Source organism: Fukomys damarensis, unplaced genomic scaffold, assembly GCF_012274545.1.
Source record: "Fukomys damarensis isolate Sample0158 unplaced genomic scaffold, DMR_v1.0_HiC HiC_scaffold_27, whole genome shotgun sequence".
In the NCBI taxonomy this organism is placed as follows: Eukaryota; Metazoa; Chordata; class Mammalia; order Rodentia; family Bathyergidae; genus Fukomys; species Fukomys damarensis.
The window spans coordinates 15,829,624-15,853,132 of NW_022900939.1; the positions used below are offsets into that span (position 1 = coordinate 15,829,624).

The following is a 23,509-nucleotide window of genomic DNA, read 5'->3' on the forward strand; positions in this document are numbered from 1 at the left end:
GTGAGGGTGGGGTGGGGGAGACATGGCAAGAGGCACTGTCACATTTTATGGGAATGGTGCCCCCTGGTGGCACATATAGTGCCTTTGAGAGGTGCCCCCCCTCCAGCCTGGAGTCCAGACCCCATGGTGGCAGCCTCTCCTTGCTCCCACCTAGCTGCACCGCCCCATGGGTCTTGGTGTCATGAAGGACCCCTGGGATGGTTCCTCCCCATAGGACTCAAGGCTGCTATTCCTCCCCAGCCCAGCCCAAGGAGTCAGAAGGCCCAGTGAGCCGCACTCTAGCCGAGGCAGTGACAACTGTCCACCACGGTGTGCTGTGCACCATCACCTGGTCTCAGGATGAGCCTGAGAAGTAGGGTGCTACAGGTGAAGACAGGCTCAGGGTTTGTGCAGCATGATGAGGTGACAGCTGCTCGAGGCAAAGCTGTGTTTGAGCCTGGGTCTGTGAGACTCCTCTGGGCCGCCACTACTCAGGAGCCACTGTCTAAGGGGCCTGGGATTTAGCTCAGTGGTGCCACCACCTGCCTCACAAGCACAAGGTTCTGAGTTCGATCCCTGGTACCAAAATAAAGAGTCGGACTCCTGCTCCACGCCCCGGCTCCAGAGCTGAATTCTTGGGAGGGGACAAGAGGCCTGGCTGTACATGTTGGAAACCCCTTCTCTCACTGGCCACCTAAGGGCCGATGAGGTCTGCTGACGTCCCATGACTCAAGGCCTCCAGATCTGCGAACAGATTTCTGTAGAATGAGGGGACAAATCAGAGTCTCTGTGAGCCTGGGGGGTTGTGGGATACCTAGCTTTGTGGCTGTTTTCTGAGGGGTCCCACTGCCCCGGCAGCGTCCCACCCAGCCTGATCTCTCTCTGCTGCCCGCAGGCCCTTCATGCTGCTCCCACCACTGATGGAGTGGATGCGTGTGGCCATCACCTACGCCGAGCACCGCCGCAGCCTTACTGTGGACAGCGGCGACATCCGGCAGGCGGCCCGACTGCTGCTGCCAGGCCTGGATTGCGAGCCCCGACAGCTCAAGTAAGGGGCCAAGGAGGAAGGAGGGCACAGCACGGCACAGCCTCTGTCACTCCCCTCAGTCTCCTTCCACTCCTGGAGCTGGCGGCGAGTTTCTCAGAGATGGGGGCTGCTGTAAGGTGGTCCTCGTGATGTGGCCTCCTCTATCTGTGTGACAGACACCTATGCTGTAGACCTGACTTGGCCCGGCCAAAGACCTAGGCAGAAGCCGCTTGTGAGGTGTCGTTGTGTGCCCGGTGGAGACACGGTATAATCTGACTACCCTCACAGGCTGGGTCAACTGCAAGTGGGAAACTGAGGCCCCTTCCTCTGTGGCTCTGCTACTCCTGAGCAATACCAGGAAACCCTGAAGAGAGACAGAGAGGCAAGAACTAGACTGTGGCCACCATGATCGCTGCATAGGCCTGCTCCCTGCAGAGGGTACACAGCATCCGAGCTCTGGGGTCCCTTGCAGCCTGAGTGTCCTCCTCGGGTTGCCCCTTCCCTACAGATTGTTTAGTCGAGAGTTTGTTCCTGATGGCTGACAGCTCCAAAGAGCTCAGCACACTTTCTTAACCTGTTTATAGAAAAGCAGCATAGTTCTTCGTGCAAAAGAACATGGCAAGGGGCCGGGGATTTAGCTCAGCGGTTAGGTGGCCTGACTTGCAAGTGCAAGGACCCAAGTTCAATCCCCGGTACCAAAAAAAAAAAGAACACGGCAAGCCCCGGTCCTTCCCCACTCCAGCCATCCTCACGCACGTCAGCCCAGCCCAGCCAAGGCCCATGTCATTGTGGGGCAGGGTCCTAGCACAGTCAGGCTCACACACGTCCTGTTCTCTTCTGGGCAGACCCGAGTGCTGTTTCAGTTCCTTCCGGAGGCTGGATGCCCACGCTGCTACGGAAAAGTTCAACCAGGACCTGGGTTTCCGCATGCTCAACTGTGGGCGGACAGACCTCATCAACCAGGCCATCGAGGCCCTGGGACCCGATGGCGTGAACACCATGGACGACCAGGTAATTTCCCAGAACTCTGCTAGGCTGGACTTAGGGGCCAGACTTAGGAATCCACAGTGCTGGAGCTAGAGGGAGAGTCCCTGTGCCCTAATCTGAGACATGCTCAGCTCTGTGCTTCTGAGCTCGGACCCTACCAGGGACCCCTTGATAACCTCAGTGATGTGGATTCCACTTCCCTGGCTGGAGGGCTGGCAACTGCCCCAGATGGCCAAGGCTGGGAAGAGTCCAGAGGTGTCAACTTGACAGTGAGCTATCGATCATAATTGCCAATAGGTGGGAGTGTATTGTGTGCCTCCTATACCAGGCCCCTGGAAACCCCTGCCTTCCTGGGGCTGACATTCTAGCGAGGAAACAGACAGTAAGAAAACACCACCTGCAATCCCAGAGCTCTGGGCAACTTAGTGACTTAGCAAGACTCAAATTTTTAAAAATTAAAAAGGGCTGGGGATGTAGCTCAGTACGAAGGCCCTGGGTTCAATCTCCATTACCACAACAAGAAAAAAAAAGACACAGACACACTAAAATATAGAGTATGTTAATGAAAAGTGCTAAGGAGTAAAATGAAGCTGGAGGAGGGGTGAGAAATGTTGGAGGTGATTTACAATTTTAAATGGAATTTAACGTGAGCTTTTTGTGTTTGAATTGTTTTCTATATGAATGGCTACAACACAGCATTTACTGTGTTACAGGCATCATTCTAAGGGCTTCACATACGTTACTCCTTTAATCTTGAGAGCAGCCCAATGAAACAATTACTTCGCCCATTTTATAGATGAGGAAACCAAGGCTCAGAGAGTTGCTTTACCTAAAGTCACGCAGTGAGTAAGGAACGGAGCTAGGACAAGCAGAACCCAGGCGGTCTGACTCAGATGCGTAACCAGGGCGGAGTAGCCCATTTGTTTATTTGACTCTGTTTTGGGAACCATGACTGTGTATGTAAGGGCACGGTGTGGTTTGGGAGACCACACAGAAGCATGGGGAAAGTTAAATGACAGCAGAGAGTGAAGCCATGCTTTCAGATGAGACGACAGCTCAGCGCGAGAGTGATGACATTTTAGCGGGCAGCACAGGTGGAGCCCGAGGGAGGACAGGAGTGGGAGGTGTTCCCAGGAAAGGGGTGACTCGGGCAGGGCTGGGGTGAGGAGACCATGGGATTGCAGGGGCCTTGGGTAGCAGATCTCACAAGGCCCCACAATCGGTGCGCGCTGGGCTTTGCGGGACCTTCATCTGGGGCCACCGCCATCTCTGGTGATGTAGGGGGAGCCGTGGACGGGGGTTCACTGGAAGGCAGGATTTAGTCCCCCACAGTGTAGACAAGTCGTCCTACCTCCCTAAAGAGCCTCCGTTTCCTCACCACTTGGCTGGGGGAGAATTACCTGCCACATAGGGATTCCTGAGAGTGTCCATCTGGTGCCTCAATGAATGCCACACTGCTTTGAGTTGTCAGCACGATCATGATGGTGAAGGTCCCTGAAGTCTGATCTGCCGCCTCATTAGCCTCTGTGTGCCTGGACTGGAGATGGAAACAGCCTTTAAAATGGTCTCCCCTCTATGGCTCACAGTCCGGTGTAAACTCTGAATTTTGTACAGACACATGGGGAAAAAGGAAGTCAACTGTGTCGACAAGGGGACAAAACAAAGCCACAGCTTCGTCACGTTGCCCTTGGCTTTTCTCTGAATGCTCCATCCTGCTGTTCCCTAAACCTTTTTGGTATTTATAGCACAATGTGTAAGTAAACAGTCCTCTGCCCCATGATGGATCTGGGGCCATTTCTTTATCTTTGAGCACTAGACAAGGATTTATGAGTTAAGAAGATCTTGTCTACACACACACAACCTAATAAATCATAGTGCAGAACGCTGGACAGATGCTTGCTAGGCTCCAGCTGTGGAATACACGCTTCCCGCCACCCCAACCCTCACCTTTGCTATTTCAGGCCACAGGGAGACTCAACCAGGGGGCAGCCCGGCTAACCACCCCCCAGACCTGGGGGAAGTGGGGTACAGCTTCCAGAAAAGCCCCAGACGGGTCAGCAGTGCAAAATGCTGGGCGAAGGCTCTGTGCTTTTCAGGGTGACGCCTCGAAGCATGGGCTTCACAGCTCATGCGTACCTGGGGTCCGGTCCGAGTTCTGCCTCTTGCTAGCCACGTGGCCTTGGGCAGTTAACTCCCCTTCTCTGCGCCTCGCCTCTGAGATGGTAGGAACAGCACAGGGTAAACGAGACCCTGCGTGTCGGTCTCCTAGTACGGATTTCCAGACACAGGCTCAGTGTACGAGGACGGAACAGGTGACGCTGCTGGTGGTATCTTATCTAGGTAGCTTACTCTGTACCAAGCACCTCATACACATCAACCCACACAGCAAGTCTGTCAGGCAGATACAAGAAACTGAGGCCCTTCTACAAAGTGTACAGTTACCTGTGGCAGAGGCCACATCTGAGGCTGCCTGTGCTTTCCCCCACTTCTGCGTCCACAGTGCTTGTGAAAATGTCCCCTCCTTACCTTTCTGGGGTCTTGTGTCCAGGGGCCGGGGAAGCATGAGAAGGGCTGGGGAGAAGCAGCTGTATCAGATGGGCAGCTGCATCCGGGGTTCCTGGGGCAGAGGCCTGTGGGATGTGTTGTCTGAGCGCCTGCCTTCCGCTCGAGCAGGGCATGACACCGCTGATGTATGCCTGTGCTGCGGGGGATGAAGCCATGGTCCAGATGTTGATCGATGCTGGAGCAAACTTGGACATCCAGGTGAGCCCGGCCCCGAACCAGAGGCCAGCCTGAGGTCTCCGGCACCTACAGTGAGTGTGATGTTTTGGACAACTTGGTAGACGTGTCTCGGAGGCTAGAAATAAAAGATGCAGAGATTTTCCTCATGGTTTGGACTGAGAGGGAGTGAGGTAAGGGGGGGGTGAGTGGAGAGAACAGACACCATTCTGTTCCCCAGCCTGTTCCTCGGCCTCCTCAAATACTGCTGGCTCTGCCTATCTCTGAGGCACGAAGTGCTCCCTGTGCTGCCATGGCAGACATCATCAGTTGAGCACCTACCCTTTCTTTTGGAACTGTTTACAAGAGTTCTCCAGGAAGACATTACCAATCAAGTTGAGTTGGGTCCTATTCAGTATCCCTGCAGGGCACACTCCTAGCTAAGGTACCTCTGTCACCTGCCCAGAGATGTCACCTACCCCTGGAAACACCATGTGTTATGCTTTCCAGGTTCCAAACAACTCTCTCAGGCACCCCTCTGTCCACCCTGACAGCCGGCACTGGACCTCGCTGACATTTGCTGTGCTGCATGGACACATCTCTGTTGTCCAGGTGAGCTCCTGCCAGGCACAGTGTGCCCCCTGCTCCCCGAGGGGGCTGGGCCCCAAGCGTAGCCCCAGCCTCACCTGGGAATCAAAAGTGCCACTTCAGGCCAGGCTCACTGATCCCCAGGGAAGAGTATTGCCCGGTATGTGTGAGGCCTGGGTTCAGTCCTCAACACGGCCAAAGTGAAAAAAGGACCCAGATCCACATAGTAGTCACACATCTGTGTTTCTCTTGGCAAAGACCTGTGCAAGCCCACTCGGTTTTCTCACTTCCAGCCCTCTGAGCCTTCTCTGCCGTTCTCTCATGAATCCATCCCCAAGCCTGCTCCACACCGTGGCTTCCTCCTGGGGCCTGAGTGGCTGTGGCTGGGGAGACAGAGGGTGGTGGTTCTAGAAGTGGAAAGTTTGGGCAGAGCCACTTCCCACACTAGCAGGGGCACCGGCCACACACCAGTCAACTCCGAGGTTCTTAAGTCCTGGGGCCACAGGATTTCCCAGCACACCCCCACATCCACACCACTGGAAGTCCCTATAATGCCCTCACCCTCAGCTGGCTTGCAAGGGCTCGGAAGGCAGGAAGTGTGTCCTAGCTCCCAGTAGGGACATGGCCACATGTGGCCTGCTTGGAAGCTACTACCCTCCCAAGGAGCCAAGCAGAGTTGGGTCTGCGAGCTGTGCCCTGGGCCTGCCTGGACTGGTGCCCAGTTTCATCTCCATGGGCGGGACTCCACCTCCGTAGCCTGGGCATGGCGGTTTCTGACTGACGAGTCTCCCTCTGAGGAGCTGGAGGTCAGCTGGCTCCTCACATCTGCTGCGGCGCCAGGCACCCGAGAAGGGTGTGTCTCCAGGGCCTGGGATTCTCACGGTCCTCCTCCAGAGCAGGAGGCAGACACCACCCGTCCCCAAGCCAAAGCCAGACCCCGCCTGGCCGGGGCTGTTTGGTATCTGTTAACCCTGCCCCACTGTCCACCGGCAAACCTGCCCTTGCTGGAATGGGGAGAAGTCACTTTCTGCCCAGAACAGTGCGTGATATCCTGCCCTGTTCCACCTCTTGCCAGCTGGGGCAGATAAGCTGCTGGACGTCTCTAGGAGGAGCCTGAGCCACTGGTGATTTTAGCCCCTACTGTGTGGTCTGGTTTCCTTTAATCTTGGCATTACCACAAGATAGGCCTCACTCCTTTTACAGATGAGGAAGACAGGCTTGGAGAGTCCCTCAGTGGTCAGTGGCCGGCCTGTGCTGCACTCTTTCCAACACCTGCTGCCTCCCAGGGCCTCGGTTTCCCCCTGTAGTTTGAGAGTGACACTTCTGTTCTGTCCATCTCCACGAAGTCCTCAGAAAGGCCACTGCAGCCATTTGGTAGGGAAGCATCGAGAGAAATAGCTCAGGTGGTTACAGCTCATGGGCTTGGCCAGGCCCGCAGGCGTGGAGCTGAGGTAACCAGGGGTTCTCCAGTTCCCATGCCTCAGCCTCAGGGTGAGCTGTCATGGCACGTGCCTGGAGAGAGCCGCAGCCCCACTCCCAAACAGGGCTGCTCTGGCTCTTCCCCATGCTCCCTGCGAAGCTGAGCAGTGCCCTCCCCTCCGTGTCCCTGGTAGTTGCTGCTGGATGCAGGTGCCCACGTGGAGGGTTCGGCAGTGAACAGTGGTGAGGACAGCTATGCAGAGACACCCCTGCAGCTGGCCTCTGCAGCTGGTAGGTACATGCCCTCCCTTTGGGGTCCCTTAAAAATCCCTCCTTCTGTGCCCCTGGACCCTCTATTACATCCTGCTAAGCACTGTGCCCAGAAAGGAGAATCAGGGCAGGAGGCATTTCCCGATGCAAGTCCAAGAGGGGACCATGGCAGGACACAGCCAGCCTTCCGCCTGCATCTCTCCCTCTCTCCCGTGCCTGTCAGATGAGGGCTTTCCTCCTCATTCTCCAGCATTCAGAGTCGGAAGTACCCTCTCCTGCCCCTTCCCTTTTGCCTCAGTGTCCAGCCACCCTCTCATCGCCCTCAGATCTCCTCCTTATCTTCCAGGGAACTACGAGCTGGTCAGCCTGCTGCTGAGCCGGGGTGCCGACCCCCTCCTCAGCATGCTGGAGGCCAGTGGCATGGCCTCCTCCCTCCACGAGGACATGAACTGCTTCAGCCACTCGGCTGCCCATGGCCACAGGTACCTGCCCCGTGTGCCTGCCCTGGGTGACCTGGGGATGCTGAAAGAGGCTCCTGGGAGCCTGGATTCCTTAGTGGTGGCAGCAGAGCAAGGCCTGGAGCCTCCAAGTCAGAGTGCCTCAGAGAGGTCCTGCCAGACCCGGAGCTGGGCCTGTGCCTCCCACTGCCTAGAGCGACTGGTCCCGCTTTCCAGAGAGACAGCTATATCAGAGCTGCCAGCCCACTTAGTACGCCACCACCCTGCTTGGTGGGGGTTCCCCTGAGCCCATGGCGGCCTCAGGGTACCCATTCACACAGGGCATGGCTCAGCCAGGAAGATGCCCCTAGAGCAGAGGGTGGGCCTGCCCAGATTGTGACAAGACAGCAGCAGGCCAAGATCAGAGCCAGTAGGCGGCACTGGGGACAACAGGAAATGAAGGTTATTGAGGGCAGAGAACATGCCAAGAAGGGCTAGCAGGTGGGGAACCTACTTGCTGTTCCTTACCCACCTCAGCCCCAGGCACCATCTTAGACATCACTTCCCAAGGCCCCTCTCCCCACCAGGTCCTGCATTTGTCCCCTGTGGCCTCTGTTTTGTTATTGCTCCTCTGCCAGCCCCCTGGGGACAGGCACTGTGGCACATCACCTTCACATACAGTACCTGGCCCAGACCAGGTGCTCTATAAACTCTGGAGCTCGCACATCACCGAATGAAGAGCCAGCTGCAGCCAATGCCCTTGGGTCCTCCCAGGGGGCCACTGGGCCATGAGCTTGGGAGGTCCTCGGAGAGGGCCCAGCAGGGATGCTGTGGTCATGGCTCAGCCCCCAGGAGACCCTCAGGTCTTCCCCATGCTGCAGCCACCCAGAGCCACAGGCCACAGGGGTCTGCACTGCCCCCAGTGTGGCCTCGATACCACATTTGTGACCCTTAAATGGCAGTGCCTGTAGGGTCTCCTGGGGCCGAGTGCAGCGGGACATGGAACGTGCTGTCAGGTCTAACATCCTGCCCCCAAAGAACTCAGTGTGACATTCATCCCCACGTGGCTCTCCTTACCAGGAGGGGAACGGCCAGGCCAAGTCCAGTGCCTGACTCTCAAGCTGCCCGCTCCCGGGCTCTGCTGCACTTAATGCCTGCACATTGGCTTCACATCAGCCCTGGGAAGGGATGGCGTCGATGCCCTGTGCTGCAGTTAGGACTCGGTGAGGGAGCACAGCCTGAGACCACAAGGCCAGGGCGGCAGCACTGTCTCCGCCCCACAGCTGGCATCCTCTGACACCAGGACAGCAGTTGTACAGTCCCCTGCACCCTCCCCTCTCCTCCAAGTCTCGAGTTGGGGCCCCCTGGGAGCCCTGGCCCACCCTGCTGGGGAAAAAAAGACCATTATTAGCCTTTCGAGCCCATGTGGGCCTGGTCATCCATTTGGGAATCCCGTCCTCATCCTCCTCCATGCCGTGGCCTGCAGGAACATCCTGAGGAAGCTCCTGACTCAGCCGCAGCAGGCCAAAGCCGACGTGCTATCCCTGGAGGAGATCCTGGCTGAGGGCGTGGAGGAGAGTGACACATCGAGCCAGGGCAGCAGCAGCGAGGGGCCAGTGCGGCTGAGCCGGACCCGCACGAAGGCACTGCAGGAGGCCATGTACTACAGCGCTGAACACGGCTACGTGGACATCACCATGGAGCTGCGGGCCCTGGGTAAGGCTGCGCAGGTGCACACAATGCCCTTGAGCGTGTGTAGTCACTCCCTGCTGCTCTCCAGCAGGCGGCAGAGGCCCGGGCCGCAGGGATAGACAAGACCACCAGGCAATGGCTAAGACACACGTCACTATGACGAGAAACATTCTGGGCCTTCACAGCCCTCTGCCCTCAGGCCTGCCCTTCTCCCTCGTCACAGCCCAAGGCTGTGGAGCACTGAGAGTCTGAGATGCCCTGAGGATGTGTACAGGATGAGTCACGTGTCTGCCAGCTCAGCCCGCCTTCCACTCCTTGCGCCTGGGAGTCTGGCCTTTCTGTCCTCCAGGGAGGCTGCTCAGGCAGACGTGAGCCAGACCGTGTAGCTGCCACCACGTAATCTCCGAGTCTCGGTTCCCTCCTCTCTGTGGTTTTGGTGCTGGAGACCCTCAGTTAAGAATGGGATGATATCACCTGAAACCTGAGCTAGGTGGCCCCTGGAGGAGGACTTGGTTCATGTTTTGTCACAGGCCATGTACACATCCCCCCAGGGCTGGGCCGGAGAGCAGCAGGGTGGCCTCCACTCCCACCTGCAAGCAGTGACCCCAGACGCTGACACATCATATCCCCGGAGAAGGCCATCAGGTCCCTTCAACCCAGTCAGGCTGGGGAATTACCAGGAATGACTGGCTTTTGTCACGAACGTCCGCATGGTTTTAAATTACACTGCGGCCCTCCGACACTCTGAGGAGCTGGTAAACAGGCGGTACACACCCTGGATGTGGCCCGACATACCAGTGAGCCAGTAGGGAACCCCTCCTCGACAGCTCCTGTCCAGGATGGAGGGTGGGCATCGAGTGCCCTGCACATTTCCTGGGCCTCCAGGTTCACCTGGCCACCCCTCCAGAGTTCACATCTCCCCAGCAAATGATTCTACGGGTCAGCAGGCAGTGGACAAGAAATCTCGAGTTCCTGCTCTGGGGCTGAAACCCAATGCCCCTGCCCTTCCAGCAACGCCTCTCAGAGCCAATTAGCACTTTCATCACATGACTGGAGGAGCGGTCACTGAGCACATGGTGACAGGGTGGGCAGCGAGGGCATGGGGGGCCCAGTGCTGTGCAGACAGCAGAGCACTGAGAAACACCTGCCCTGAATCTGTGCGGGAGTATTTTGAGATGAATGACACCCCGCTTCCCTCCTGGGCCAGGTGTCCCCTGGAAGCTGCACATCTGGCTCGAGTCTCTGCGGACCTCGTTCTCCCAGTCTCGGTACTCGGTGGTGCAGAGCCTGCTTCGGGACTTCAGCTCCATCAAGGAGGAGGAGTACAACGAGGAGCTGGTGACGGAGGGCTTGCAGCTCATGTTCGACATCCTCAAGACCAGCAAAGTGAGTGTGGCCAGGCGCCCCCACCCCAGGCTCAGGAGCCCATAGTCCCGACCCGGACTGACACACAGCCAGACACATGTGGACATGGCACACTCAGCCTCACAGCGCCTGGCTGCAGAGGGCAGAGGCCATGGGTTTGTCTGCACTGGAGTCTGGCCAAAAAAGCCATTTGAGGAATCACTGATGAAGGAACGGGATCTCTTGCCAAGCCAGCTCCAGCAAGAACAAAAGACAGCGGCCACTCTAATCCTGGCCTGGACCTTTGAAATTAGCCTGATCTAGCTGCAGCTGTAAACAGACGGCTGCAGCGGGTGAGCTGACGGCCCCCTCTGCCTCTCCCTCACAGAACGACTCCGTCATTCAGCAGCTGGCTGCCATCTTCACACACTGCTATGGCAGCACCCCCATCCCCAGCATCCCGGAGATCCGGAAGACCCTGCCAGCCAGGCTAGGTGAGGCCTGTCGCCATCCTCCCCAGCACACACGCTCCTCTCACTTTCTTATCTCCCCTCACCATATCCTCCTTTTCTTTTCCTAAGTGCCAAGGCCCTGCCTCACTTTCTTACCTTTGTGTCCCATCCTCAGCCTCTTAGAAACTCCTGCAGTGGACTCACGGGCTACTTCCTGTCTCTCCCTGTTTCACAGATCCTCACTTCCTGAACAACAAGGAGATGTCAGATGTGACCTTCCTAGTGGAAGGAAAGCTGTTTTACGCACACAAAGTCCTCCTGGTGACAGCTTCCAACAGGTAGACAATCTGGGATAACCAAGTCCCCACCTCAGGGACACGAGGCAGCTCAGTTCATACCACAGGTGCCAGGTGCTGGAGCAGAGCGGTTGGCAGGAGTCGATACCCTGCAGCCCCTGCCCCATCACAACAGAACTCCTGGAGTGCACAGGGAGTGCTGAGGGGCTGTCCCTCCTCATTGCTTTGGGTTGCTAGAACACATGAAGAGTTAGTGCTGTGACCACAGGCTGATTCCAGGTCACTGGATTGAGAGGGGCGGAGGGGCCAGAACAGCTCAGCCCAGATGATGTAAAATGTCACCTGCCACAAGTTACTTTGGAAACACTGCAGTCATTTTTAAAGTACGCTGTCTCCCAGTTCCTGGTCAGGTGACAGATGGTGCTGTCACTGCTCGGTGATGGAGTAAAAGTCATGTCCTAGCTCTGCCTTTTTTTGTCTCTTTCACTTCAGGTTTAAGACGCTAATGACCAATAAATCAGAACAAGATGGAGACAGCAGCAAAACCATTGAGATCAGTGACATGAAGTATCACATTTTCCAGGTGCGTGGAACCAGTACTGTGCTCTTCTCAGACGCCCCTGCCCCACAGCCCACCCTTGGCCTTGTCCATCTGGGGTCAGGGCGGCTATGGCTTGGTCCTGATCGTCCACTCTATCCCCAGTGCCCTCTGCTTTGCCACCAGCAGCCAGGTATGTAGGTCAGTGGTGGTCAACCTGCCTTCATGCCAGTGTGCCGTATCAGTAAACACTCTGAAAGGCTCACCATCGCTGGTATAGTCTTCCCTATGCTGAGGGAGCCTTCCATGGTCGGTCCCAAGCTTTAGGCACTGGCACAGCAATCTGGGTGGCCTGCAGAAAGACATGAAGGACAGGCACCTGCCCCCCCCACCTGATCTGTGGGCACTCGTATTTGAGTGAGCTACCAGCAAATGAGCATCATGGAGAGCTTGCTGGATACCCAGGTCCCAGGCCCATCCCCGGTCTTCTGCATCGGAGCCTCCTTGGGCTGCCTAGAGGCTGATGCTGGCCAGGCAGAAGCCCGTGTAATGGGAACTCCAGTCAGAGCAGGTGCAGTCAAGGCCTGGAGGAGCAGCCCCAGCTAAGAGCTCCTCTGGAAAGCGGTAATTTCAGGTCTCCAGACTTGGAGGACAGGGATCTTGCCTTGCCCAGGAGGGGTTGTGCACTAACGTTAGAAGTCACAGAATCCTCTGTACCTTGAGGAAGAAGAGAAAGCCACCATTTAAAATGCCTAGTTTCTTCTCATTTGCCCTTCAGTCACTTACTTAACACTCAGCCATGTATGGGTACAGAGGCAGGCCTCCCTCAGCGAGACGGTGGTACGGCACACAGGGACAGCTGCAGGGAGGTGCAGGAAAGATGCGTCTCCATCAAATATAGGACATGAGGTTGCTTCTTGTAGCAGTGACGGCCGGCTGAGGTTGGAAGGAGCTCGAGGTAGAAGGCAGAGCAAAGCCAAAGTCCCAGAGTGCATGCCACGTCCAAGTCAAAAGTGAAAGGGAGTCCGAAGCTGCTCTAAGGATCCGCAGCATGAAGAGCCTGAACTTTAATCCAGGGACAAAGGCTTTATGCCGTGGAAGATATCAGCACCAACACATTCTTAGGCATGCTTCCTGCAGCCCTTAGGACTGTGCTGTGAGGCTTAAAGGAGGAACCAGAGAGGTTGAGTAACTTGCTCAAGACCACATAGTTGGGAAGTGATAGAGCCAGGCTTCAAGCCCAGGATGTGCTGAATGGTCATGGCTGCATTTAGAAAGGTGAGAAAGGGATGGAAGAGGGTCTGGCTACCACACAGGGGCCCAGTCAGGAGCTGCTGAGGAGTCCAGCTGAGTGATGAAGGTGACCTGGCCTGGTGTTGGTGGGATATGCAGGGAGGCAGACCAGGCTGAAGCCCTGGGCTCTGGCAGAAGAGTGAGAGAATCTCCCTGTTCCTTGTTCTCATCTGTTGGTCCAAACTTGCTGGGGAAGGCAGCTTTAGAAACTTGTCTGGCCAAGAAGTAAAGCCCAGTTGAGTTGGAGCGTGAAGTGGACTTGTGATCAGAGCCAGGAGGCTGGTCGCAGGGCGTGGAAGGCATTGGTGGACACGTATGGACGGGTGACGTGACAGGCTCTGCTTACGCCCTTAGCAGCCAGTGACTTCTCGGGGTTGGTGTGAGGGTAAATGGGGACAACAGGTCTGACAGCTGTGCACACATGGGCCTTGGAAACGGTCACCTGGCCCTTCCCTGACACGTGGCCCAGAGCACAGCCTTAGCCCAGGGTTCAGTGTGGCCATCATCTAGGTGAAACCTTGGACCCTCACTGCTGATTCCTGGACGCCCTTGGACAGGTTAGCCTCAAGCCATCAATGCAGGGTCAGAGCCCGCTACGAAAGCCAGGAGGAGGAAAGAGAGGCCCAAGGAGCTCAAAGCTGGCCTGCCAAATAGAAAGATATGAGTCATAGGTTATCATTCAAAATTTCCTAGTGGTCACATCTAAAATTTAAAAAGTCAAAATTTTAATATACTTAACCCAATGTAGCCAAAGATTACCACTTCAAGAGGTAATCAATTAAGATCAGATCTAAACTGGGAATGTTGGCACGTGCCTGTAATTCCAGCAATCTGGGAGGCTCAGGCAGGAGGATCTCAATTGAATTTCAAGAGAGGTTGTGCGAAATTAACCCACCTATGCCTGCTGTCCACCCAGGCCCTTAGCAAGGCTCCAGTGAGTTCTACTGGTTTCTGAGGACTGATGCATCCATACTCACCATCTGGCTGGGCTTTGCCAAATCCAGTCCCCTAAATACAGCAGGAGGCCACCTTCCAGGCAGGAGGGGAGCAGCATGCTGAGGGCTGCAGAACTCCTGGCCAGGCCTTGCCAAAGGATCCTCTAAGATCTGACGCACCTACCTGCTTACTCCCGTGCTGGGCACAGGCTAGCCGGGGTCTGTGCCTTGGTCCTGCTGGCACTGTAACAACCTCTCAGCACAATTATAAGAGGGCACAGGCTCCAGCCAGGGCTGCAGGAGGCTGGGGGAGCCTCGCCCCGCAGTGGAGAGAGGCAGCAGTCTTCCCACCTTGGCTTCCTCCTAGACCCTCTGGTGCCTCTTGAGCCCAAGGGCCGGTCCCAACAGAGCCCGACTACGTGGCAGGAGCCTTGTTTACTCGCCAGCCTGCCAGCACTGTGTGGGGTGTTGCTTTAGCCAACGAGAGGGATTTGTTTTTCTTTTTCCAACTGGGAACCTCTCCAGGCTCCAGAAAGATGGCAGAGTCAGTAACAGACCTCAGTAAAGCTCTCCTCCTAGGCCACCTCCACCCTGGTCCCAAGAGCCACAGCATTTCTGCCAGGTGGCCAGTGAGCTAAGGGTCAGGGCCTGGGCTCTGTGTTTCCTTCTCTGAAGAGCAGATCTGCCAGGGAGCCAGGATGTGGCGCCCTGAGGGTAGTGGGTTACACAGTTGTCCCCTCAGGGACCTCCCTCCCGCTCCAGGTGTAAAATTTAGAGTAAAAGCAGTGAGCAGCATGTGTGGAGGGGTAGCAGAGCTAGATGTCTGCTGTCCCGGCCTCATGGGTCGAGGACTGAAGGGAAACCAGAGTGGGTGGGATGCAGGAGGAGGCCTCAGGTTGGCATCTTGAGGTGGCGCTCTGCAGCAAACAGAATTTGAGTATCAGCCCGAGCAGGGTGGACAAAGTTAGGAAGGCATGGCCAGCCCCAGGCGGAGCAGCTGGAGCAGTACTGTGGGGACTGGCATGGCCCTTACATGGGGCCTCTTCCCACCACAGATGATGATGCAGTATCTGTACTATGGTGGAACAGAATCCATGGAGATCCCCACCGCCGACATCCTGGAGGTGAGCGACTGTGTCCCCTGTTCACCTCGCACCCCTAGACCTCTGCATGGCTTAGTCCCCCACTCTCAGAAACACAGTACTTGCAGTGGAGAGAGAAGAGGAGGGTGGTCCCCTGCAGGGTCCTTCCTGTCACTCACAGCTAGGGCAGTTCTGAGACCAAGCTGGTGACTCACGGCTCCCGGCCTCCTGGTCATGCTCATGGGATAGAGAGGGACAGGGATGGGTTGGCCACCTCCCCCTCTCCTGGGCACACTCGGAAGCCCTCCGTTCCCTGGTGCCCGGGACACAGGCCTGGCCGTGAGTACCCACTGCCTGCTTCCCCGCCTCCAGCTGCTGTCAGCTGCCAGCCTGTTCCAGCTGGATGCCCTGCAGAGGCACTGCGAGATCCTGTGCTCCCAGACCCTCAGCGTGGAGAGCGCTGTGAACACCTACAAATACGCCAAGGTGAGGGCCAGGGCGTCGCTGTCCACCCTGCTTCGCAGCCAGGGCCAGGCTTGGAAATGCGGGCAGCTGGACCACTGAAGAACGGGGGAGGGTGTGCCAGGGCACCGGTAGCCATTCCCGCTCTGCCAGCCTTGGGCTTTGGGAGCTGGGCAGCAGCTCAGCCAGGTCCCGTCAATTCTTACGGTATTCACTGGATGTTCTCCCCACGCTTGGCCGTCTCAGCAGACAACAGCACCTAGACCACCTCTCTCTGGAAGACCACCTCTCTGTGCATGCCCCCGTCTCCACTGTCCTCACCTTGCCACCCTCATCCTGTCCCAGTGGCATGGGCCTGGCCTTCGCCTGCAGTCCACACAGTTCTTTCCAAAGTTTTCCCACTGCTTGCAAATAAAAGCCAATCGTTGTCACAGCTGCCTAGGCACCTAGGCTGCCACCCACGTGTCCCTCCCTCTTGACCACACCATGCCAGCCCATGCTCTCCCCAGCTTGTCACTGCTGAGCACCTAATGCCAGTACCTGGCCCCGAGCAGGCACTCGGTTCACCACACAGTGGCACAGTCCCAGAGCCTTCACAGAAGAGCACTTACCCACCAGGGCATCCAGCTGGATGTAGGCAGCCAGCCATGCAGCCCCTGTGCATAGGCGGGCAGCTTCCAGCCCAGCGGCCAGGTCTGCATCGCCCATGTGACATAGGGGCGGGGGCAGGACTTAGTGGTATTCTCAGTGGTATAGGTGGAACTTGAACTTAGGAAAGGTCCCACTCCCAGAAGATGCTCATAGATGGAGTTCAGGTAAGGGGGAGGTGGCCTCAAGATGCAGACAGGCACCTGGGGCCAGGGTGAGCCTGGGGGATTTGAGGTGGGGCTGAGCAAGGCAGCAGCCTCACCCCGCCACCTCTCTGCCTGCAGATCCACAATGCCCCAGAACTGGCCCTGTTCTGTGAGGGCTTCTTCCTCAAGCACATGAAGGCCCTGTTGGAACAGGATGCCTTCCGGCAGCTCATCTACAGCCGCAGCAGCAAAGTGCAGGGCCTGGACCCGCTGCAGGACCTGCAGAGCACCCTGGCAGAGCGCGTACACTCGGTCTACGTTACCTCCCGGGTGTGAGCAGCTGGCTGGAACCTACGGGTGGGGCTGGACTCCTGACGCCATCTCCCCTCACATACCCTGAGCCCACCTCTCACCGCACAGCCCTACCCTCCGCCCCAGAGAGCTCACCGTTTGCTCAACCAGAAAGGGGCGTGGCCAAAAGGTACACAGTTACACCTTGAGGGCCACCCCCCATTCCTTGCGTCCCACTTTTGCTCTGAGCTCCACCCACCCCGGCTGGGGCTCCTTGTGAATGTACCCTCTCTGAGCCCAGGCCCTTGAGTGCAGACCTAGTATGCTTTCCAGGGGAAAGGCTGCCCGTATCCCTGGCCTTACCCTCCGGGAGGCTGTGCCTCTGCTCTGAAAGGCTTGGTGTGGGCCGCCCCGACCCACTCTGTCTGCCTATTTTCCATGGAGTTGGGACCTGCAGCACACTGTCCCAGGTGATGGCTCCGAGTCCAGGATGTGGGGGGCACAGCATAGGGTCTTGGTGGCCTTGGCTTTGCTGCTGCTGTTAGGGGCCAAGGTAAAGAGGTGGATTCCACAACTCAGGCCCAGAGCAGGCCGATTCTGTCCTCCCCGGCCCAGCCTCTCAAGTGAAAGGTTCCTTTACCTCAGGACCAGAGAGCAGGCACACTTCTCATTGGGAACTGCAGCTCTGGGGCAGAAAGGACAGGGCCTTGGTGGGAGGGAAGGGTTTGGAGAGCAGGACCCTCAGCTGCGTCCCCTGGCTTGTGCGGAGAGCAGACACTGGGAGAGCATCAAGGACAGCTTGCTCTGGTGTAGCCAGGCTGCGCCACAGGAACTATTTATTCATCAAAAGCCCTGGGTGCTTCAGGTGTCACTTCTGTCACCTTGAAAAGCCCCTTGGGCTTACAATCTGGAAAATATTTTCAACTAGCTGCTTGAGCTGGATGTACAAAGGAATAGGTGTTATTTTATTGCTGTAATATTGTACGATACTGTAACTGTACATTAATGTTGCCATTGTAAATGTACCATGGTTTTATTAACAATAAACCCTCATTAACAATGACTTTGGCCTCGCTGCTCCTGGTGGGGGTTGCTCTGAGTTCTGAGCTGAGGAGCCCAAACCTCATTCCCTACCACCCAGGGCTCCCATCTCTCCACCTATGCGGTGAGGCAGATGGTGACTAAGCAGGTGTAGGTCACTAGAAAGAGCCAGACTGAGGAATGGGGCAGCTTCAGGGGTCTGCTGTCCTGAGCCCAGGCCCTCCACGCAGAGTGTGGGAGCTTCGTGGGTGGGGCTTGGACCCTGGCTGCTGAACCATGGCAGGAACTCTGGCAGAGAAAATGTTTGGACCCAAGGTTTTCCTAGGAACTATTGTAGTTTTGGGTGTAAAGTCCAGGCAGAAATGGAGGTTTTTAAAATGCTACACGTAAGGCCAAAAGAAAAATCCCTAAGCTCAGTGGGAACCTGAGCTAGAGTGGCTATGGTTCAGCAATATGCCAGGACTGCGCTGCGGTATGATGAAGACCTGTAGGAGCCCATCCCCAGAAAGCCCCATTTCCCCGCTTTGCTGGCATAGGGGACAAAGGGCAACTTCATGTCCAGCCTGAGGCCCTGGACCTGGCAGGACCAGGCAGCCCTACTGGCGTGGGGACTACAGTGCCCTCTGGGGGCTATAGGAGATGATGCAGCTTGACGTCCATTTTTTCAGAGGCCCTGTGAACACGGAGGAGCAGGTGTCCCTCCCCCAGGGCTCAAGATGTGGAGTGGCTGCCCCTCAGGGGTCTGTGTCCAGGAGGGCTGTTCCCAGCCTAGAGGGCAAGGGCTGGTTATGCCCTGACACTAGTCTTTTTAGGGTTTTCTCTCTCAGTTCAGAGAGGTTAAAAGGAAGGGCCGGGCTCTTCTGGGCCTGTATATGGCAAGCACACACTCTTAAAACATTTAAAATAATTAGAAGGGCTAGGGTATAGCTCACTGACAGAGCACTTGCCTAGTATCTGTGACACCCTGAGTTTCCCATTCAGCCAAAATAAATAAAAGTAATTAGAAAAAAATAAATCAGACATTCTTCCCAGGAGCTAGGACTCTAACAGCAATGGGGATATGGAGCACTTACCCCAGGCAGCTGGACAAACTCTGGATTCAGGGCCATTTTCTCCTCAGCTGCCAGCTTCAGTGATGAGCAGCAAGGCAGGCGCGGGGAGTAGAGTTAACTGCTAATGGAGCTGTTGGTAACCAGAGCCAAGAGCATCGTCTGTTATTGCAGAGCTCACCATTGCACCCAGGGCACTAAGGCACCATTTACGGGGCGGTGTCCAGCCTTCGCCTCCAGACACTGGTACACAGCCAGCCCTGGGCCACCAAAGCTGTCCCCAAATCTGCCTTCTTGCCAGGCCTCCTGCCAACCTCCTCCTGATGTTTCACTTGCCTTTCCGCACTCTGCCCGACTGCCTTTTCCACCCAATGTAGCCCTGGCCAGTCAGCACCGTCACAACCCTCTCAACAGAGGCAGCCAGGGCAGTGCCAGGAAGCCCAAGGCCTCAATTCCATTTTGCTTGGTCCTTCCCTCAGAGGCTGTCGACCCCTTCTCCCCAGTCGGAAGCGCTGCGTCCAACCCTGCCCCCACCCCAAGCCCACACACCGGCTGCCAGGTTGTAATGGCCTCAGATAATGAGCCTGCATTTTCCAAGGTGACGGTCACTTATTCCCACCCCTCCTTCCCCAGTTTCAGCGGGCCCCTTTGTGTCTCTGGGTCACTCCCGAGTCAAGGACCATGGGGACCAGACAGTTGGGGAAGCACCGAAACAGGTTAACATCAGCCCGCTCCTGGCTTGGGGCGGGGGAATCTAGGATGAGAAATCACCTTTGTTCAGGCTTCTTTAGCCCCTTCCATCCTGGTGACAGCATTCAGAGCGGGCCTATTTGAATTAATTTCACAAGCGACATCTCCCGAGACCATTGAGCTTTATAGATGTCACTGTCTGGGGACCAGATGGCAAGGTCTGGGGAGGCTGCCCTTTCAGGGTCGATGGAGACCACACAATCCAGACACTGTGCAGTGTGTCATTTGCCTTACCAATGAAAGGGCCAGGTCTGCATACAGCAGGTGGGACCCTTACTTCCTTTTTTGTGCAGAGGGGTGGGGGACCAGCTGGGAGAGCACAGCTCCCAGTCCAGGGACACAGAGCTGCTTGTTTACAGCGGGTATACTGCAGCACTCTGCTGCCTATGTGGCTGGTTTAGAACAGGGCTGGTCCTTTTCAGTGCAGTGGAGCGCCCAGGCCCAGACTTGTGGCCCTTGCTGTGCCAGCCCTGTTCCAGGCTCTTCCCATCTACCCTACCCCTGCTCTCCATGGCCCAGAGGTGGTGCCATCCTGCCATTCCTGTGCAGCAGATCCAGACCTGCAGCAGAAGGAAGGCCTATTCCTGCCAGTCCATTATCTGTGGCTGTAACTGAGTGTCAGAAGGGGACAGTTTATAAGGACAAGTCTTACCGTTCAGAGGCTGAGAGGTGGGGTCAAGAGGCTGGGTCCATAAAGACCTCCTCGCTTGCAGGAACCTTGCAGGGTCCCAGGTGGTACAGACATCGCCACACAGCCAGAACTCATCCACAGGTCAAAGCGGCTTTTGCATCAGATCCCCTTGATAACCCACTTACCAATGAGCAGATGAATCCTTTTCCTAGAGGCAGTGCCTCCTGACCAAGTCACCTCTGCAGGTCCCACCTCTTCAGACCTCATGATGAGAACTGAATTTCAACATGGGTTTTGGTGGGGACAAAGGTGCCCAAGCTCTCGAGAGTCAGAGCAGGGCTGGTGTCAAAGCCCTTCTGGGCACCTGGCCTCAGAGCCCATCCCTCAGATCAGGGCAGAGGCAGTGGGCAGCCAGGGGCTGGGCACTGAGCAAGGGCTTCATCCTGCAGGACACACCCTGGATAACGTCTGACCAAACCACCTGGCTCTGATTACTCGGATTCAGACTTTTTTGGCCTCACTCTAAGAAAAATCAATCCTCTGAGAGGCAGCCTCAGACACTTACCTGAGAATGTGAAAATTATTTTCCCACTCCTCTCAGCAAACCCAATGGAGGGTCTGTGGCAGGAAGTGGTAGAACCAGGAAACAAGGGCCCCATTGTGCCCATCCTGACAGAGGCAGCACAGCAGTTCTAGCAGTCACAGAACCTGAGCCTGCCCGTCCCGTCCTTCCACTATACTTCTACCAACCCAGGTTACCCATCAAAGTGAGCAAAGTTCTATCTGGACTCACAGGACGGACACCATCAATGGACTATGTGCTAATTCACCAGGTAATTTCTGTCCCTAACAAATACGATACACCAAATGACATGGCAGAGGCCAGGGAGGAAAAGAAGCCCAGCTAGCTGACTGCTATTCACCACACAAGCCCTTCACTGGGACCACAGCGCCACTTGGTACCTGCCGCTTCTCCCACAGCTCCTGGCTTAGGAAGTTCCAGCCACAACACACACCCTCAGCCCTTCCACAGACGTGGACTTCACGACACCCACAGGCAAAGAATCTTCTAGAACATTTATTAAAAATAGATTCTCTATCCCTCCCTTTACCCTGCTAGCAAGAGGGCCTTTCCCAGTTTCTTCCCAACTGACAACTTAACGGGACTTGCAGACTCAGATGTTATGTCATACTTAAAATTAAGGGCTCGGGCTCCTAGGTGCTGCAGCTAGAGTGGAACAAAATGCAGCTTCAGCACACAGTAGGGGCCTGCCACACACCTCTGGGTACACTAGACTCCTGCTGCTCCAAGTCAGGGCCTTGGGACAAGTCCATAAAGAGACCCAATAGTCCATCTAGACCATCACCAAAAATCTGTGCACTTAAGGCCCTGGAAAAGGAACGGAGTCAGCATGGCTTCCCCAGACATGGGAATGAGCCTGACACCAGCCCAAGGTGAAAGGTGAACTCATGGGAAACGAGGATCTGAACAGAAGCGCCAGAGCTCTGTCCAACCAGCAAGTTCTGGGCAGAGCCGTCTGGGAGTGACTGCCTTCAGCCAGGCTAGGCCTGGAGACAACGCATGGCCAGGTTCCACGCTTGCTGGGGGCTTTTTTGCTTTTAACCATCGAGGCTACCGCCCAGGTCAGCCAGAAAGATGGTTCAGGAAGTCAGTTGTCTCCTCGCAGGCAGCCACCAATACCCAAGTTTTTCTTCACTATTTCTTTCGCTTCAGTTTCGTATCTTTTCTATTTTTCAGATCTCTGTTTTTCTTCAACTTCTTATTCTGTTTGAGTTCTTGTTTGGTTTCCAACTTCCTTTTCTTGTCACTGGAAGGAAAAACAGCAGGCATAAGAGAGAGAATGACACAGCACAGATCTCAGGCTGCTTGGCTGCAAGCTCACTTTGCTTTGTCTGGAAAGTCTTCGCCATCTGCCTCTTGACGCAAGAACACCCCATCAGGCGTAATGTTCTCTGCAAACCTGTCAGGGTGACAGGTATCATGCTGGGGGCCACGGACACACCAAACCAGCATCTGCTCTGACTGAGCCAAGTCTGGAGGAACAAATCTTTCCACCTGAAATCTGGGTTCTCTAGAGAGCACCACATATACAAGACCTCCAGAAACATCTAAGGTACCATAAGAGATCCCCTGCCACACCCACACTGCTGGGGTTACCCTAGGAACTACTCACCTCAGTGAGCCCCAAAGTCAAGTCTCAACATGAAGTGCGAGAGTCTAAGCAAAGCCTACCATACTTTCTGATGTGCTGTTATTTTCTCTAAACGCATAGAAGAAAAATCTACAGCAGCAACAAGCAACTCGGGTTCCACTGTGCAAGTGACCACAGGATGCTTTTTGGGAAGACTAGAGCCGAGATGCCCATCAAGCAGCCACCTTCCAGTAAGGAACCCTTAGTGGTGAAAGATCCTCTCATGGCATTTTGCCCATGTAACAAATACTCCCTATGCAGAATGAGCAGTTCATTCCACAGACAGCAGGACATGCAGTACCTTTCAGAATTAAAAAAGAAAAAAAAAAAGGATAAAAGCAAGGCCTCAAAGACCATCTAATGGTGGGCTAATTAGCATTTTACCTAAAGAGTGCTAGCTTTCAATTCACTCTAGCTGTGAGCCCGTGACCACCACTCACCCAGGCTGATGCAGAAGGCTCACTGCCTGCTGTAACGGCTCGAACAGCAGGAGGCCAAGCTCTCCAAAGCACAGGATCCTGGGTCTTTTGCAACAGTCAAAGCATGCCAAAGGTGGGAGCATGAGGGACTCTGCTGTACTTGCCACACTGTCCAAACCACAGAGGACACAATGACAGTGGCTGTTGTAAAGTCTTTGAGCCACCCCAGCGAGCATCTGGGCAATGTTATTGCCACCGACACTGGAACCTTCCAGATGCTGGAGTGATTTATTGGAGATGCCAGAGGACAATACCTGACATCGGGGTTCCACGGTTCCTAGTCTCACAAGGTGCCCTCTTTCCAAATGCTTCCAACATAAATTCTTCAGGGGACCCCATCAGTAACTATGACAATGCCAAGAATTTACCCACCTCCCAACCCCAAAGATGCTGGGCAGAGGAGGCCTCATGTTACTCCTAAAGGAAGCACAGTGAAGGGCCCGGGCCAGGCGAGCACACTTAGCAGGGCTTCCAGTGAAGGTTCTCAAAGCTTGTTCAGGGAGTCCTGGACTGGCCCAGGAAGTCAAAGCTATATTCATAGTAATAGCAACGCACTGTCTTTTCCATTTTCATTCTCTCATAAATGTTCAGTTTTCTAGAGGACACAAGATGCGAGCATATGACAGAGTGATTGCAGTGAAACCAGCTGCTTTCTGCCAAGCCAGATAAAAATTAACAACAGATCTGCAAAAATATAGATGTAAACTAATGCCACTATTCTAAAGGTTTTTCTGAAAAGCCT

At 55.6% G+C, this 23,509-nt stretch overlaps 2 protein-coding genes across 4 annotated transcripts in view; one reads left to right on the forward strand and one right to left on the reverse strand.

Moving 5' to 3' along the window:
• The window catches only part of Abtb2 (ankyrin repeat and BTB domain containing 2), a 171,642-nt gene extending 153,979 nt beyond the window's left edge, over positions 1-17,663 (forward strand). The window contains exons 4-17 of one of the 3 annotated variants that reach the window (XM_033756482.1): positions 875-1,027; positions 1,852-2,017; positions 4,667-4,756; positions 5,222-5,323; positions 6,913-7,009; positions 7,335-7,470; positions 8,912-9,141; positions 10,325-10,503; positions 10,850-10,955; positions 11,149-11,251; positions 11,702-11,792; positions 15,031-15,099; positions 15,430-15,543; positions 16,452-17,663. In XM_033756482.1, coding sequence (XP_033612373.1) covers positions 875-1,027; positions 1,852-2,017; positions 4,667-4,756; positions 5,222-5,323; positions 6,913-7,009; positions 7,335-7,470; positions 8,912-9,141; positions 10,325-10,503; positions 10,850-10,955; positions 11,149-11,251; positions 11,702-11,792; positions 15,031-15,099; positions 15,430-15,543; positions 16,452-16,649 — 1,834 coding nt within the window. In that variant the 3' untranslated portion in view covers positions 16,650-17,663. The remainder of the gene's footprint in view (positions 1-874; positions 1,028-1,851; positions 2,018-4,666; positions 4,757-5,221; positions 5,324-6,912; positions 7,010-7,334; positions 7,471-8,911; positions 9,142-10,324; positions 10,504-10,849; positions 10,956-11,148; positions 11,252-11,701; positions 11,793-15,030; positions 15,100-15,429; positions 15,544-16,451) is intronic. The other 2 variants (XM_033756481.1, XM_010612615.3) reach the window with 2 other exon arrangements.
• A 3,477-nt stretch (positions 17,664-21,140) lies between these two features.
• The window catches only part of Nat10 (N-acetyltransferase 10), a 35,987-nt gene continuing 33,618 nt past the window's right edge, over positions 21,141-23,509 (reverse strand). The window contains exon 29 of the mRNA XM_010612617.3: positions 21,141-21,904. Coding sequence (XP_010610919.1) covers positions 21,793-21,904 — 112 coding nt within the window. The 3' untranslated portion in view covers positions 21,141-21,792. The remainder of the gene's footprint in view (positions 21,905-23,509) is intronic.